This window comes from Patella vulgata, chromosome 2 (genome assembly GCF_932274485.2).
Source record: "Patella vulgata chromosome 2, xgPatVulg1.2, whole genome shotgun sequence".
Classification (NCBI taxonomy): domain Eukaryota; kingdom Metazoa; phylum Mollusca; class Gastropoda; family Patellidae; genus Patella; species Patella vulgata.
Window position 1 is genome coordinate 53,732,759 of NC_065880.2, and position 17,877 is coordinate 53,750,635.

The window sequence follows — 17,877 nt, forward strand, 5'->3', positions numbered from 1 at the left end:
TCCATATAACTGTGTTAGTTCAGTTTGTGATGTACAAGGTCAACTGCGTTTCTAAAGTCAGGGATAATTGATTTTAAGAATAACAGAACACAATTTTTATGGGAAACAATCACTGGTTTTATTCTATTAGCACGACGTTTCGACAAGTATCCTCTTATCGTTATCAAGCTTGATAACGATAAGAGGATACTTGTCGAAACGTCGTGCTAAAAGAATAAAACCAGTGATTGTTTCCCATAAAAATTGTGTTCTGTTATTGTGTACCCCAATCACTAAATGCCACTTAAAGATTATGATTTTAAGAAGATTGTTATTTGGTAGATCTTCCCAGTATCTGGGCGGTCCAATTTCTTAGCATTTCTATATTACTTTTGCACTTAAACAAAAGTTTATCCATGTTCAAACTGTGTATCTGGCATCCGTCGAAATAAATATCAGTAGATCGAGTTAAATTCCTTGGTGGAATAAAATTTTATCAACCGAACCACATGCTTCTAAAATGATCTTTTATTTTGTGATCAGATGATTCGCAATTACATATTTTTAAAGCCGTCATCTGAGGCTAGTAATGCCGATAAACTAGAAAGCTGTGTCAGTGATAGACGAGAATGAATGAAAATTAACATGCTTAGACTTAACGATAACAAAACGGAAGTTATCAAATTAGGTCGGAATAATCAACTTAGCAAATAGTGACTAACTCAATTAAAATTGGTAATTCTGACATTCCTTGTGTTCAATCTGTAAGAAATATTGGTATTCAATTCGATTCTAACATGTAACTATCATCTTTATAAAATAGGTACATTTCGTCCATATATCGATTTAGAAGCTTGCAAAATGCTTTTGTGACATCAAGACTGGACTACTGCAAATCGATGCTCTATGATCTTCTAAAGACATCTATCCAAATCCTGCAGAACATCAACCCCAGGACACACCACTCCTGTCTTAAAGCAGTTGCAGTCATTGTACGAAAAGATTTTAAAATATTGTGTCTAACTTATCAATGTGTGTAATTGATCCCACTTGCCCGAGTACTTGTCGGGGGTTATCCACCCACACATGCCCCCTCGTTCTTTAAGATCTGCTTCCAATAATTTGCTTGTAACACCAAGAACTTCACCGGTAGTTTGCTAATAGGTCCTTCACTTCGGCAGCCCCAAGTCTGTGGAATGCTCTAACCCAACAAACTAAAGATAGTTCTACCTTGGAAATTTTAAAAGCTAGACCCAAAACCAAACTTTTAAAATAATAATAACTTTTATTATCATTAATAACTTTTAATTATTGTTTTATTAAGAACTTAACACTGATTTTTCTAAAGCCATAATATCTTTAATTATCGTTAATAAATTTTAAATATTGTTCTATGTTTATTTATTGAAAACTTAATATTGAACTTTTTATAAAAACTTCTTAATAATATTTAGTTTAAATTTATTCAGGTTGTTGTCAATCGAACGAAATATCAGTAGATCGTAGCAACCCTGACACCGTAACATCCACTAAATATTTCTTTCGTTTAATACTAAGTTTAATATACTCGTCTCTTTAATATCAGTTGGTCATTTCTTATGGAACTGTCATTGTATTTTATCACCCAATAATACATTCTACAGTAGATATCGCTTGTGTGACAAACTTCATAATCTACTGCGATATGAATTTGATTGGTCAATCAAAAAGGAACTATTTTTTTTTATTTTCAAAGAACAGTTCATTTTTTTTTTATTAAAGTAGCTAAGTCTCTAACTCAGTATCGTCCAAAGTCTTCGACACTCAAAACACGGATTATTATTCAATTTAAATCAACATTGATGTTGGGATCTTACAGTGAAAAGATGGACTTCTGATATCCAATATTTAATACAAAATCAACATTTTACCATTGGTACACGAATCGTGTACCATAATGCGTTTCAGCACCACTTGTAACAAGGGACTCGACGAACGAGGCTAGACATTCCACAAGTCATACCAAACGGCGAGAGAATGCACAATAGACTGGAATAACCAGACGCTCGAGATTGCTATTCGATTGAGACTTATGGCGTAGTTCGCTGAACACAACTGATTTAAAATTAGAGTAAATACATAAACGATTGAATGTAAATCAGTTTGTATACATTCAGATTATATTATTATATCCGTTGTGACCCATTTGTGTCAATTTCTAGGTCTCAATTATTAGCGATTTATCTCCTTTAAAAGTAACTTCTTTCTTATTAAAAAGGAACTGTTTTTATTTAATTGACCTTGATGGAAACACTGGGTCAATATAAAGGACTTTGCAATGGTTGAATTGCTGTAAAAAGTGATGTATCACTACGCCATAATGCAATCAGGTTCAGTAAAAAAGTGAAATCTATAGTAAAGAATTACATTTATTTATTTGTGCATGTAAGAAGGGATTGGGTGATAAATAAAATCTCCTACTCGTTTTTTTTTTTACTTTATCGACTTGTGTTGATATTTTTTGATATCAAAAAGACTCGTAGGAGATTCTCTATATGGACACTGCTGAAATATTGAATGCTTTCAAAATGCTAGATAGCAATCGTTGGTTTAGATGTTCGATTCCAACATGGCGCTCGAAAGAAGATCAATCATCGAAATATCGGACGAGCAATTGGGACCGAATTTCAGTCGATTGATGCAAGTGATTGAATAGCAGTGTCCGTGTCCATTTTCAAACGGTAACGTTTGGCTGTGGAAATGCAAGTTTTCAAACATATCTCAATTCCGCAATATCTCGTAGCGAACACCCTCCATAACGAAATGGGTGGGTTTTTTTTATTTAAGGCACATCTATAAATTGATAATGCAACAATTCTGCGAATTTTTTCAGAGAGGTTGCCTTCTCTAGGGAACATTAGTCGCCTCCATAGCACACCTATGTTAGTCAAGGTAAAGTGTCGATTTCACGCTAGACCCCATATTATATATTTGCAGAGTTCACACCACTAATATTCGATGTACTTCTTCTGTATCCATTATATAATCCGAGATGGATGCGATGTCGTTAAATTATGACCATTTTCGTCCGCTGATTTGATTTAGATAGACAAGAGTGTACAAAATAAATTGTGATATTTCATGAATACAAAATACATGAAACAGTCGTTTGCAGTTTAGTTCCTCCTTGAACTCAGTCATGCCATTTGCTAACGAATATCTATACAAGTTAGAACACTCTATCTTAATTAGACGGAGGGGTGTTATTTTGCAAAACGATTGACAAACCCATTTCAATAGCACTCTTTTTGCTCTGATAAGCTGTGGAAAAAACCCCGAATCAACTATATGTATATAATGCCGTCTAAAGTCGATGTGGCGTCACGTTGACTTATTCAATTAGAGTTAAATATACTTATCATTAATGGATATTTAACGTCCACTCCTAATGATACCGCAGATTAACCTGTATTTTGCTATGCGAGGAAACCGAGGTGCCCTAGTAAGGCGCCAGCCACTAGGCCGCCCCGACCCCTTTCAAATCCTTAAATTCATTATGAGGATATTTATATACCGATAGCCACCGATATGATCTTTAACATGCGTTTGTTTTATATTTTAGCATATTAACTAGCTATAATTCGTGAACAAATTTTCTACAAAAGAGAAACAAAACCCAACCAAATGGGAGAAAAATGGCAAAAATATGACGGTAACATATTCAAATTGATATCTATGATAAAATTACCATAATTTATTGTTGATTACTTCATAATTTAACATAAATAAAACCTTTCGATCCAGAATTTTAGAATCTATAAACAAAACTTGTTACTTCTCCCAAACTGGATTTATACAGCTGTACAATATGTACACATTATAAATTAAAATAATAGTTCGAAGCAATTATTCTTATCGCAACGTAGTCAAGGTCACTATTTTATCTTCATAGAAATTTAATAAAGAAAAAACTAACATCCAAGGAAATCGAACGGAATATACAAAACTATTTGTAAATAAAGGCCCCATTAAAACCAGTTTATAAAGGATTATAACAGAAATAACACGTCCACAGCACCGGGAAAACCTGTTGGGGTCTTTATCATCTACATATACTCAATACTGCGGTATTAATGCTCAATATTTCCTTATTACACTAGTGATATTAATTACATACTAAATATGATACGTTTAGAAAAATCATTTTTTCTGGCAAATACGAAATATAATATTTAATCTGTACATCATAAGTCATCCAGATTTAAAGGTTGTTCTGTAGCCCTCTTTCTTCGATGTTCATCGAGAGCTTTTTCCTGTTGTTGTAGCAGTTTTTTTAATTTTTCGATGCGAACTTCTTGTGGGGTTTTGGGTGTCGATGCGGGTGTAGAAACTGGGCTGTCAACTTTAGATACGTCGTCACACGAATCAGTTAATTCGTCGTCTATGGTAATGGTGTTGCGATCTGAATTTTCATTTGGTGGTAAAGTAATTTGCGGTTCTCCAAGATCTGGTGGACCTGGTGAAGACGGGTCCATTAGTTCGTCTGTATCCTCCCCGATTACCACATTAGAATCATCTTGATACGATGTAGATGGTTCTGTAGAAAACACGACACTCGGTTCCAAAAGAGGCGCGGTTCTTGTCATCTCCTTTTGAAAAAGCGAAGGTATTGTAGATTGTAAGGAACGCGAAACATGGGTTTGTAAGGCATTTGGAGAGGCAGCGTGGGTGCTAGTGTCAGCTGGCTTTGGTTTTATTGTCGAGTGGGCTATTGTTCTTACTGGTGGTGGAGGTACAGATTTAATTGTTGGTGATGAGAAGGTTGTAATTGTAATATGAGGAGTAGCCACAGTTCTAATAACGATTGGAGACGATGAACTCACACTGGGGACAATAGATCTTATACCACAGGGTTGATGTATAGTCTTTAGTATGGGATTTGTTATGAATCGTGTCTGCGCTGGTGGTCGTGTGGCTAACCCTTGGAGTAAACTTTGCATGTTAGGTGTAGTATATGTAGTACGACTGGCGGAACTAGTAATTGCAGTTGATAGTGATGAAGACCTTGAAATCTTAGGGGGCGAAATTTCAGGTTCATCGTCCCCATAACCACGTGTGACGGGTTCCTTCTTAATAACAACCCCAGGAGGGAGAGGGTATCTTTCAGCAAGCGTTTTCTTTCTTTTCCTAGCTGGGGGATCATCTGCAGTTATCGGTGCTGTCGGACTATTTGTCATCTTGTTGGTAATCTTAGTCTGTGTTGCATTAGGACTTAGGTTTGGAAGAGGTAATTTACCAGCTGGTTGAATTGAAACTGGTGGAGATCCTGGTGCTGGTAATGCAATCTGCTTTTCGGACACTACAACTTGTCCTATACTATTGGGTATGGAAGATATAGCTGATTTTGTAGTAGTAGTTGTCGTTGAAACAGGGAAACTCGAACCAGAAATGGAAAACGTCGCAGTGGTTGTAGAATTTTGACTGCTGTTTATCTTACTATATGTGATGTTGGCTGGGGTTAAGACGGATGTGCCGTCTTTGTTTGGATTTAATACAAACGCCTTGCTATTTATGCCCGGTTTTTCTGCAGGTATAAGCACACTTTTACCACCCACTTGCATCAAGAAGTACTTGGTGCTATTACCAGAAGCCGATGGACTAGTTAGGGTACTGGTTTGATTTTGGGATACAGTCCCGGGCGCTAAAATGACATTCGGTTTTATTGTTTTGACTAAGGCTTTCGGTTGTTGCGGCGTTGGTACTGGTTTCAGTGAGTTTATCCCAGTACTAGAAATATTCACTATATGTGGATATGTAGTTTTGACGGAGGTTCCATTTTGTTGCGACGATGGGGCCGTTTTAATAGTGTTGTTCATAGAAATATTGACCACATGTGCGGATGACGTGGCGGATTTTGTAAAATGACTAGTTGATTGACTAGGTACAGTGGTGAAGTGATAATTCTTAAGTAATGAGTTGGATGTTGTAGGAAGAATTATCCCCAAGGGTTGTGATGCGCTCTGTTGAATTTTAGCACTTTGTGTTACGGCTGTTGTCGCCGTAGAATTAAATTTCAATGTCTGAACATTATTTGAAAATGTTACATTTGGAAAATGTTCGTTTACCGGGGCTTTAAATATTATGTTAGTGGATTGGTTAATTTCAGAATTGGGAGTAACTTGAACATTCTCCTTATTTTGTGTCTTTTGCCCGATTGAACTTTTCGCTGAACATGATGTATGTTCCGTATTGTTATTCACACTGGTTATATGTACAGCGTCAATAGGCACAGGGGGTGGGGGGTCTTGTAAGCTCACTTTACTGCGTTTTACAACTGTCACCGTTCTGTTTTGATCGGGATGCTTGCAGTCTAAAAGATTTATACCACACATATAATTCAATGTACGTTTTCGACAATGCTCACTACACTGCACCTGTAGCTTGTTTTTGATATTGTTTTCTTGTGAGTGGTGAAGTCTTTCAAGAACCACATAACACGGTTTACATTTAACAGTTTTAAAATCTAGAACTATCTTATACGATTTCTTCATTTTCTTTTTCCTTTTCTTAGTTGGCTCATTTGAGACATGATCCACATTTTCAGTAGCTGAAAGAGAAAACACAGAGTCTATCCGAATACTCAGGGGAATGTCCTCACAGGGAGGTTCTTCGGATTCAGCTGTAACTGGTGAGTTTTGAACTGTTTGTGGTAAAGACGACTGTCGTGGGTTTTCATTTCCTGGAGCAGTTTTCTGGATTATTATAGGCTTCGTTTTATCAGCGTTAGTTTTTACTATAAATGATTGTAAAGCTTGGCTTACTGGATTCTGGGAAGGGGGCCAAACCTTTGGTACTACTGAATGACCCGTGTAAGGAGGACGTAAAGGTGGTATGCTTGGGTTCTTACAGTAATATGAACTAGTAAAATTATTCTTTCGATAATCCTTAGGAAAAACAACTACAGGAATTAAACTACTATTTTTCGACTTTGAGTTCTCATACTTATCACTACCCATAGAAGGGAATGAGGCTTGTGGCTTTGCACTAAAACTTGACAGGGAATGAAAACTCTTTGATATAGGTTGGTGATTCGCTTGAACAGGTGATATACGTATTGTCTGAGGTGAATTTTCAAACAACTTCTTTTTTTCTGTATCAGCTACATGTGCTGCGATGGTGCTGGCAACATCGATTATGTTAGCAAGAGGGTCTTCTGGATCTGGAGTAGCAGTTCTGCTACTGTTGTTAGAATTGGACACTTGAGATTGCTGGTTTATAATCGTATTAAGTTCAATTAGTTTCCCTGCATTCAATTTCCCAGACGGTGAACTACTTAACTTCACGGCTGAGTCTTTGGAGAAAACTACAGCTGGAATCAAATCACTAGTATCACTGATGTTGTTTGTAACATCTTTACATTTTTCCAGTGGCTCTTGTAAGGCGTTTGTTAATTTGGTTATTGTGTCACTGTTAGAATTATCAGAAGCTCTCACAGTTTTTTCCAATAAAGATACATTGTTAGCCAACGTTTCTTTTCCCGGCCACGTTTCCGATATCAATTTAACTATCGGTGGATTGGGGTGCCTTTTTGCACCCAAATCTAACTGATTTTGTTTCTGGATGATAAGATTTGTCAGATGACTGTTAGTACTTGGCTGAGTAACTGGAATACTATTGAAATTACCGGAAAAGAATTGGGCTCCTTCAGAGTTTGCTGTAGGCTTCAATAGATAGACCTCTGATGGGTTACCGGTTGGTGAATAATACACATTCATTTGTCCATTATCAGAGCATGCCGCGAATAGCTTGTGACTGTCTTTTAATCCTGGTGTTGGAAAATTTTTAGGATCTGCCATCAACCGAACAGTTCCATCCGCGTTGATCAGTAACTTGGCAGTACCAGTCCTGAAATCAGAAAAAGGACATAAATGAACTGTTTAAAAGTACTAATACGATCTGGATGTATAGATTATACAAAGGTCTGTAAATGACGTGTTAGGTGTAATGGTTGGATTTTAAAATTCGCAAAATTTACTCATCTTGGTGGTATTATTATATCTACTGAAGGGAGGTTGAATGGCCGAATGGTTAGCATGTGCGCGCTGAATCATAAGGTCTGTCATTGAGTCAGGTGGCGTGGTTTCGATTCACCGGTTGTACGTTACAACGAGTAGGGTGGCCTGTCTGTTTTCTCCGGGTCCTCCGGTTTCCTCCCACTGCTAAAGACCCCTACGCACAAGCGAATTATTCAAATAAAATTGAACCATATCTTAGTCCCAAAATGGCCTAGTTTGTGTCGAATCTCTCTCTCTCATAGCTTAATATTATTTTTGAAATATTTTCCACGTTACTTACTGCCAAAATGTGATGTATCGCCACGCCGTAATGTAATCAGGTTAAATTAAACCTATACCAAAGAATTATATTTATGTATTTATGCGCGTAAGAAAGTTTTTATTATTATTATTTTATCGACTTGTGTTGATATTTTGTTGGCATTAAAAAGATTCGTTGGAGATTCTCAATATATTTTTAAACTATAATACTTTAGTTTTGAGGATGCAATACTTAAGTTTTGTGAATTAAATACTTACTGTTTTGAGGATGTGTTGGTGGCAGTTACTGGAACAGTGGTCATCTTTAACAAGTACTAAATCTGAAACATTTCAAATAAGACTATAATTAATAACCAAAACAAGCCAGAATTTAGTTCTTATAATCGTTTTGAAAAGTACAGCCGTTCTTCTGCTTCTTGGCATTAACGCTTTTAACCAGCGACCATTCCCTAGTGAGTCTTGCAATACATTTAGAATCTTTGATACTTCAAAAGATAGGTTGCCAGGCAACGAAACATACCCCCACCGCAGCTAAATCGTCCGGGCGTCAACAAGAGTTGTCGCATATTTTTACTTCTGCCGGTAATGAAACATTTATAATGCACAAAAATCGGATTAAGATTAACAACTCATTAAGTAATTATCAGAAAATCATTAGAATTTGTTTGGCTTTTATAAAGTTCTGCCCCATGCTAACGTTTAGTATACGAAACATTTAATATCATGGATTTAGCTGTTCAAGTTATCAATATACTTTTTCGTCTGAATACCCTAAACTCTGTGTATCAATCTAAAGTGAGTCTGGCGATAACTTTAGCCTGTAGAGCGTCCACAAGATATTTTAAAGTGATCAAGTTCCATAACTCTGGCAGTAGTTATCGGAAATCGTTGAAAATCAAAAGAATTCTTCGTCTCATGACCTCAAATACTGCGCATGCATTAAAAGTCAATCGGATAATAACTTTAGCCTCTACAGCGTCCACAAGATTTTTCAAAGTGATCAAGGGCCTTAACTCTGGTAGTAATTATCGGATATCGTTGAAATTCAATTGGATTCTTCGTCTCATGACCTCAAACACTGCGTATAAATTTAAAGTCAATCGGATATTAACTGTAGCCTCTAGAGCATCCACAGTTATCGGAAATCGTTGAAAATCAAAAGGATTCTTCGCCTCATGATCTCAAACACCGCGTATAAATTTAAAGTCAACCGGATAATAATAGCCTTTAGTGCTCCCACAAGATTTGTTCAAAGTGATCAAGGGCCATAACTCTGGCAGTAATTATCGGAAATTGTTGTAAATCAATAGGCCTTATCGTCTCATGACCTTTAACACCTTGTATAAATCAATTGGATATTAACTTTAGACTCTAGAGCGTTCACAAGCATTTGTGGATGCCGGACGGAAGGACCGACGACAATATACGGCCACATTTCAATGTGGGTGTTTAAATAGGTAACTTCTTTATTTAATCAGCGTTATACACGTCGAATGTTTTTCGACAGGAACTAGTCCCCATGCTCTAATGATCTGGTTCATGGGGGTGACGCGTTTACAAAACGCCAAAGGCTCCACCAATTTAAGTACGATCGGCATGAAACTTGACACGCTTGTTCCTTGGACAATTTTAGTTAGCCTGAGAGGAGCAGTAAACTGGGACACTCGTCCAGGGGCTCGGGGTCTAGAGGAGCCGGAGGTATGCCGAGCATTTTTTTAAAGAAATTTTTTTTCGTTCTAATTGATACACCTGATACCCCCCCCCCCCCCGCACACACATACACTATTACTCGATCGTAAAGTAGATGGAAACTGGTGACTTCTGCAGGAATAGAATCCGATTCTGTCAGTCCACTTGTTTTTGAACCAGCGGCTGTCAGGCAGGATACGCCCACATTTTACAAGAGATGCATAGAGAACAAGGTAAAAACAAACGCAATTTTTTGTACAATCAGGGGCAATAATCCAGAAAGTTATGGCCTGAAATGTGCAAATATCAAAAGGGGCTGAGATCTTTGGGATATAAAGATATATTTTAAGTTTCATCAAAATCGGATAAAAATTGTGACCTCTAGAGGGTCCACAACCTTCGTATTACACACTTCTACACAATTTGCGTACACAGAGCGGCCATTTTATCGGGCAGTTTCATTTCGATTTTCCCGAAATTCGAATTCAATCTTCATTATGGTGAAATGGTGATGCATTAAACCGGGTTTTAAAATCGGAAAATAATTGTGACCTTTAGAGAATCCGCAAGCTAAAAATGCAATTTTTTTTTAACAATCAGGGGCCACAATCCAGGAAGTTAAGATCGGGTATCCGCGATTATCAAAAGAAACCAAGATATTAGTGTGTAATGGTGATACATGTATATTCACACGTTTTTGTAAATCGGATAAAAATTGTGACCTCTACAGGGACCACAAGCTAAAAATGTGATTTTTTGTTCAATCAAAGGCCATAATTCAGGAATATCGAAAGGAACCAATATCTTTGGGTCATAGACATGTATTTCAAGTATTTATGAACTCTAGAGGGTCCACAACATCGATTTACCAGATGTATACACTATTTACGTACGAGGGGCGGCCATTTTGTCACGAAGTTCGAATTCAACAAACATTACTGTGTTACGGTGATATATTCGAACGTTTTTTAAATCTGATAATAATCCCTCTAGGGGGGACCACAAGCTAAAAACGCGATTTTTCGTTCAATAAGAGGCCATAATTCAGGAAGTTAAAATCCGATATGCATTTCAAGTTTCATCAAATTTAAACTTAGACAAAATTACGGTGTAACGGTGATATAATCGAACATTTTTTTTTAAATCGGATAATAATTGTAACCTCTAGAGGGACCACAAGTTAAAAACGCGATTTTTCGTACAATCAGGGGCCACACTTCAGGAAGTTACAATTGGATATGTACGAAAATCGACAGGAACCAAGATATGTGGGTTATAAACATGCAATCAAAGTTTCATCAAAATCAGATGAAAATTGTGACCTCCAGAGGGTCCACAACCCTGATACACAATATTTTGACACTATTTGCGAACGAGGGTCGGCCATTTTGTTCGTCAGTTTCGGTCCGATTTTTACGAAATTCGAACTCAACCATCCTTAGGATGTAACGGTGATATATTCAAACGTTTTTTAAATGGAATAAAAATTGTGACCTCTATAGGGCCCACAAGCTAAAAATGCGAATTTTCGCACAATCAGGGGCCATAATTCAGGAAGTTATGGCCCGATATGCGCACATATAGAGAGAAATCGAGATCTGCGGGTTATAAACATACATTTCAAGTTTAAACCAAATCGGATAAAAATTATGACCTCAATAGTGTTCACAAGCTAAAAACGTGATTTTTCGTACAATCAGGGGCCATAATCCATGACGTTACAGTCCGATACATGCCAATATCGAAAGGAACCGAGATCTTAGGGTAATAAACCTATATTACAAGTTTCATGGAAATCGGATAAAAATTGTGACCTGTAGAGTATTCACAAACAATTGTGGACGGATGGACGGACGGACAGGGGCGACGACAATATACGTCCACGTGAAAATGTGGGCGTATAAAAATTGATGAATTTAAAACTATAAGCCACCTGCCCGGGCCCGGACGCCTCCTCTTTCCGCTGTAGGCTCTCGTCACCGTCAGGGTATCCGGACCCCTTTTCCGTTTGAATCCAGTTCAATTTGATTTTGGGTATTGAAAACAAAAATTTATGTGACGAAAAAATTTTATTTTAGTTATTTTGGCGCCTGATGGTCACGGTTTTTGTTTTTCCATTTGTTTGTTTGCTTAAATGTCTTGTCAAAATCGTGTTCGTCTGATTATTATTACATCAGTAAAACTAAAACGTAGAACATGATTTCGGTATGTCGTGTTAAAAATCTCAGTTTGTATTTTAGCAAAGTGACCTCTAGTTACCCCACATATATGCCAAAATAACGCTAGAGACCATGTTTCTTTCAAAAATGTTCGAGCTCAGACGGAGAGATAGTACCTTAGGGTTTTGCAGCCTGATTCCTCCATACGAAAGTTATACTGTCTGTCGGTCTACAATTGGCTCCGCCTGAGAACAGGCACTAAGCTAACTGACCGATGTTAATTTTAGTCGTAACACTAAGTATACTTCAATACTTTAGAGAAATGTTAAATATGGCTTCCATATCGTGAGATAGGTTGCCAGGCAACGAAACATACGCCCGAATTAGCTAAATCGCCCGGGCGGCCAACAAGGGTTGTCGCATATGTATTCTTTTGTAGGTAAGTGGGGGCATTTACAAGACAATTTCATACCGATGACATTATAATTTTTTCGTTTGCGGGTTCACGGGGTTCTAAAAACTAAAACAAGGGCCTTAACTATACAGGCGTTTTCGTTTTACTAATTCAAACAATGCATATCAATTTCATACAGATCGGATAATAACTTTTGTCGTTCGAACGTTCACAACGTTCAGCAAATTATTTAAAACAAGGGCCATAACTCAAGAAGTAATTCTATGGGCTTCTTCGTTTCACTAATTTAAATGATGCATGTAAATTTCATAAAGATCGGGTGATAACTTTTGTCGTTCGAACATTCACTAGGTCCAACAAAGTGAAACAAGGACCTTAACTCTAGAAAAATTATCGGAAATTGATGAAATTCTATAGCCCTTTTCGTTTTACTAATTTAAATAAGACATATAAATTTCATACAGATTGGGTGATAAATTTTGTCGTTCGAGCGTTAACAAGGTTCAACAAAGTAAAACAAGAGTCATAACTCGAACAGTTAATTGACGGAAATTGCTGAAGTACAATAGGCTTATTCCTTTTACCAATCTAAATGATGCATATAAATCTCATACAGATCGGATGATAACTTGTGTCGTTACAGCGTGCACAAGGTTCAACAAAGTGAAGCAAGGGCCATAACTCTAGACGTAATGAACGGAAATTGATGAAATTCAATAAAAACTTCTTCGTTGTACTACTACAAATGATGCATATAAATGGCATACAGATCGGATGATAACTTTTGTCGTTAGAGCGTTCACAAGCTGCAACAAAGTGAAACAATGGCCACAACAACAGACGAAATTAACGGAAATCAGTGAAATTAAATAGGATTCTTCACCTCACTAATGTAAACAACATATATCAATTTCAAAACAATCAGATAATACATGTAGTGTATAGAGTGTTCAGAAGAAATTGTGGACGATGGACGATGGACGGGCGGGCAGGTGAGACGGCAATAGAAAATGTTTATTTAGTCGTTGTGTGTATGAAAGATATAAAACTGCTTAGAACCACATTTCAAAATAGTATACTAATTTTTGAATCTGATGGCCATTCAGAGTAGAGATAGTTCACTGTGTGCATAGGTTTTTTTTTTCTCTTTTCAGCAGCGTGTACGCAAAATATCCCCTGGCAATTAGGCGGAAATTAGGTTTGCTGGGCAAAATGACTCCCATTGTACACTGCATGACACATTCCAATTTTCATTCCTCGTTTTAGTGCAGAAAAGTGTAACGTTAAACCACATTTCATTTCGTTTCTGGTGGGGGGGGGGGAGGGTCACGGTAGCTAAGTGGGTAAGACGCTGCCTCGCTAGCCTGGAGGTCGGGTGTTCGATCCCTGCATTGGCGAGAAAGTTCATCCAAATTTTCCGGCGTGGCTCCCCCTTGTCAGTGATGCAGGACGGAGGGCCTAACAAGGACAGCTGTCTAGTCGTTCGGATGCTGCGAAAAACCAAGGTCCCGTGTAGACATTGACGTGCACGTAAAAGATCAATTGACAGTTGGAATTCGATATAAAAGTAGGCCGTAGTGACGCTGTCCGGGCAAAATTTCACTCATAGCACACTGCATGGCGTATGTCCGTCTTCATTAGCCCAGTTCGGAGCAGAACAGTAGGACGTTAAACTCCATTTCATATCATATCTAGCCAGGTCACTGAAAATCGTTCCATATTACTGCCGTTAAATCGGGCTTTTAAAGATAGGTTGCCAAGCAACGAAATATACGCCAACAGCAGCTAAATCGGCAGCGCAGTCGACAAGGCTTGTCGCATATTTATTCATTTGTAATTATAATAATAATGATAATAATGTATATTTGTAAAGCGCCAATCCATCCATAAATGCATGCTCTAGGCGCGTACTATGTACTCTATGGTTACTATTTGTAGGTAATAAGTGTGTGTGTGGGTGGGGGGGGGGGGCATTTACAAGACTATTTCATACAGATCAGATTATAATTTTCATCGTTTGTGGATTCACAAGATTCTTCAAAGTGAAACAAGGGCCTTAACAGAAATTGCTGAGATTTAATATGGTTTCTTCGTTTCACTTATTTAAATGATGTTTATAAGTTTCCTACAGATCGGGTGATAACTTTTGGCGTTCGAGCATTCACAAGGTTCAACAAAGTGATATAAGGGCCGTACCACTGGAAGTAATTAACTTAAATTTAGTAGGATTCTTCGTTTCACTAATTTTATACAGATGGGATGATAACTCTTGTCCTTAGAGCGTTCACAGGGTGCAACAAGGTGACACAAGGGCCATAACACGAGAAGAAATTAACGAAAATTATGAAATTAAATAGGTTTCTTCATTACGCTGCATGTGACGCAGAATGTCAAAGAGACTCGTTCTATTGACAAGTGAAACAATCAGATATTATTTGAAGGAAATTACGAAATCCTACACTGTAGAGTGGTTACGTTGCAGACGGGTGGGCAGATAGACTGGGGTGACGACAGTATACACCCATTTAAAATAACGGGCGTATAAAAACCTGCTAGGCATACTCCATAAATGGCATTGAATATACAATTACTTCAGTGGCCTTGAACTTTAGGCACGTCTACGTAACAGCCAGTTCTATGTTGACTAATAATCACCGATTTGTCTGTAAGGTTAATGTCGAGACAAATAGTAGTGATACTAGATCGATTTATTTTAACATCCAGAATAAGAAAAGCTATTATAAATATGAGAATTTGTCTTACCAAAACGTATAATGGATCAAATGTTATCAAAATCTGCCAATTCTTACATATTACATACAATGACATTCACATTACTTTCTACTGATTTCAAGTCGCCATCTTTAATCGAGGGGACTGAACGATAACTCACTCTATTCACTCTATTTACGAACATCGAAGCCAAATGGTACTTAATATACAGTGTTTGGTGTAATCGTCTTAATTACCAGCATCCCTTATTTCTGTTAAATAAGACAAATGTTTATTGTGTCCTTTAGGACGAGTCTTAGATACTGGGTATCAAAACTCCAAAATGTAAATAGGCTAAATACGGTGTTTCTTGTGTCTGACACATCAGCTCTAAATAATGAATATTTCCACAGGGAAATTACTAAGGTTATATTGGCGAGGGCTCCTTTGCAGTCATACTTGGAAAAAATCGAGGTTTACAAACACTGTGCCCGGGCCAAAGAAAATGCAATACGTTATTTTTAATTTCAGAACTTTTGTTATCTCCAATGTTTTTGTTTACAAAATGAGGTCATGTGTATCTCATCTGTTCAGGCTATTCATAGGAGCATGACCCCCGACCTTTGCATAAAATAATCTGATTATTTGGTGACGGGGAATGCTCTAACTCTATACAAGTAAACGGGAAGTTTAATTTACTTTCTGTTATTGTTTTTACATTGTGGCGTGTTGAAAGAAAAATTAGTTTTATATTACCTTTGACAGAATCTAAGCCTCGGAATGTTTACAGATGCATTATGTAAGATTTAGATAAAAAGTTGACTGTTTTATCGCTATAATAGTTTAAAAAAAACAGATAATGAAAAGGGGATATGTTGAAAATTTCATTCAAATTACATCATTCTGTGTCATGACCGTTCGAAGAAAGGTATAGTCTCGATTGTCATTGCTATCGTTGCTACAATTATAAACACTGTTACGATTATCCATTTTTTAATTATTAACTGGCAATCGTGTTGAAATCCGTTAAAAATCGAATCCATCCGATGGTCCAGAGAGTTAGTTTAGTTTAAACTATTATAATAATGCTTATTAAGCACGTGAGAGAAAATGTTTAGTATTGTTTTGTTGTTTTATATGTGAGCATGTGTATACCTGTATTCAGAAACAATATCAGATTGTATAATAAGTAACGGTTTTGAATTACTGCCAAAGAACATTTTGTCACAATCATGCAACATATTCTTCGCTCAAGCCATTAAACATTTGGCGTCAAAAAACAATTCCAGAGTAAACAGCCATATTAGATCCCGACATGGATAATAATGGTACGTTACGGATCATGAGGGTATGGCGGCGGGTAATATAATAGTAGTACGTTACGTATCATGGCGGCGGGTAATTAGAGACAGTGACTTTTATTATAAATTATGCCCATTTTGCCGAATTTTGTATTTTTACCAAATAATATAATGGGTTTCTATGATGTACTTTTCTGTGCCAACCGGGATAATTATGACAGACATACACCATGCAGCATGAATTTTACCAGGCTAGTGGCGTCTCCGCGTGCTCTTTCTTGAATCCCAACAGATACGGTGTTCTTTAACATTTACGCCAACGTAAATGACGTTGGCCCTCGTCCGATTCATGTACCACTGGCAAGGGGGAAACCAATTTGGACAATCTCGAGGAGCTAGGGGATACCACGATTGATTATCCAGTGGAAGAACCTTGGCAAACGCTTTGACCGAACCCGGGACCTGGTGTTAGTGAGCTAGTCACTGTGATTCCCGGTCCTAGGCCTACTATAATATAGTATGACATATACTTATAAAACACACCCTCGCACATAGCTTCGTATTTGGAATTGTCACACATTCAAGTTCAACAAGCATGGACAAATAAGTGTAACTAGTTACAAACATTTGTGTAAATGTCTGCCTACTTTACTTATGCCATTTCAGGAACCAGCATTCATATTTTAAGCACCTAAGAAAAGATTTGAAATTACCCCAAAATATACATAATTTTAATTTTCCTGGAAGTTATGAAATAGACTACTGGCTTAAAAATTCACCTGTAACAATTTGGTTTCAATATCTAGCCTACTTGAGAGTGATTAAATTTCACACATGCGCACTGTAACAATAATATCTAAGTCAACACATGTAGGGCCTATTATTGCATTATAAACTTTGTCTCTGGGTACAAACTTACTTTCCACACCACATTACAGAACTATGTAAAGAATAATTTACATCGTAATAATAAGCTAATACAAAACTCTCTAATGTCATATAGAAGTCACAAGTTCCCAACCTCGAAATACGTTCCGTACAATCGTAAATCTATAATAACACAAAATGTTTCAAAATAAAACTCATTTTATGGCATGAATAGGTGTTTATCAACATTCGATGGAAATTGTATAAAATTATTCGTCGTACTTACGCTTGCATTAAAACTTATACGTTATATATTTCATCGTTTCAATTTCTTCTCGAACATTCTAAAATTATTTTCTCGATGAACAGAAAAATGGCGCCCGAATTCCTACCCACAATTCTTTAGCAATCCGGATGTAAATTAACAAACACGATCATTT

The 17,877-nt window shown here is 37.1% G+C and overlaps 1 protein-coding gene across 1 annotated transcript; it reads right to left on the reverse strand.

Moving 5' to 3' along the window:
- Positions 1-1,428: 1,428 nt before the first annotated feature.
- LOC126811908 (mucin-5AC) lies at positions 1,429-17,841 on the reverse strand. Its single transcript, XM_050537953.2, has 3 exons — positions 17,724-17,841; positions 8,553-8,614; positions 1,429-7,863 (listed from the first exon to the last, which is right to left on the reverse strand). The coding sequence occupies exons 2-3, from the start codon at positions 8,594-8,596 to the stop codon at positions 4,203-4,205; spliced, it is 3,705 nt and encodes a 1,234-aa protein (XP_050393910.1). The 5' UTR covers positions 8,597-8,614; positions 17,724-17,841; the 3' UTR covers positions 1,429-4,202.
- Between the last annotated feature and the right edge of the window lie 36 nt (positions 17,842-17,877).

Bases quoted from the DNA above. Each gene is read 5' to 3' on its own strand.
- LOC126811908 (XM_050537953.2), bottom strand. From the start codon at position 8,596: ATGACCACTGTTCCAGTAACTGCCACCAACACATCCTCAAAACA. The intron at 7,864-8,552 runs GTAAGTATTTAA...TTCTGATTTCAG, and splicing joins ACCAACACATCCTCAAAACA to GACTGGTACTGCCAAGTTAC.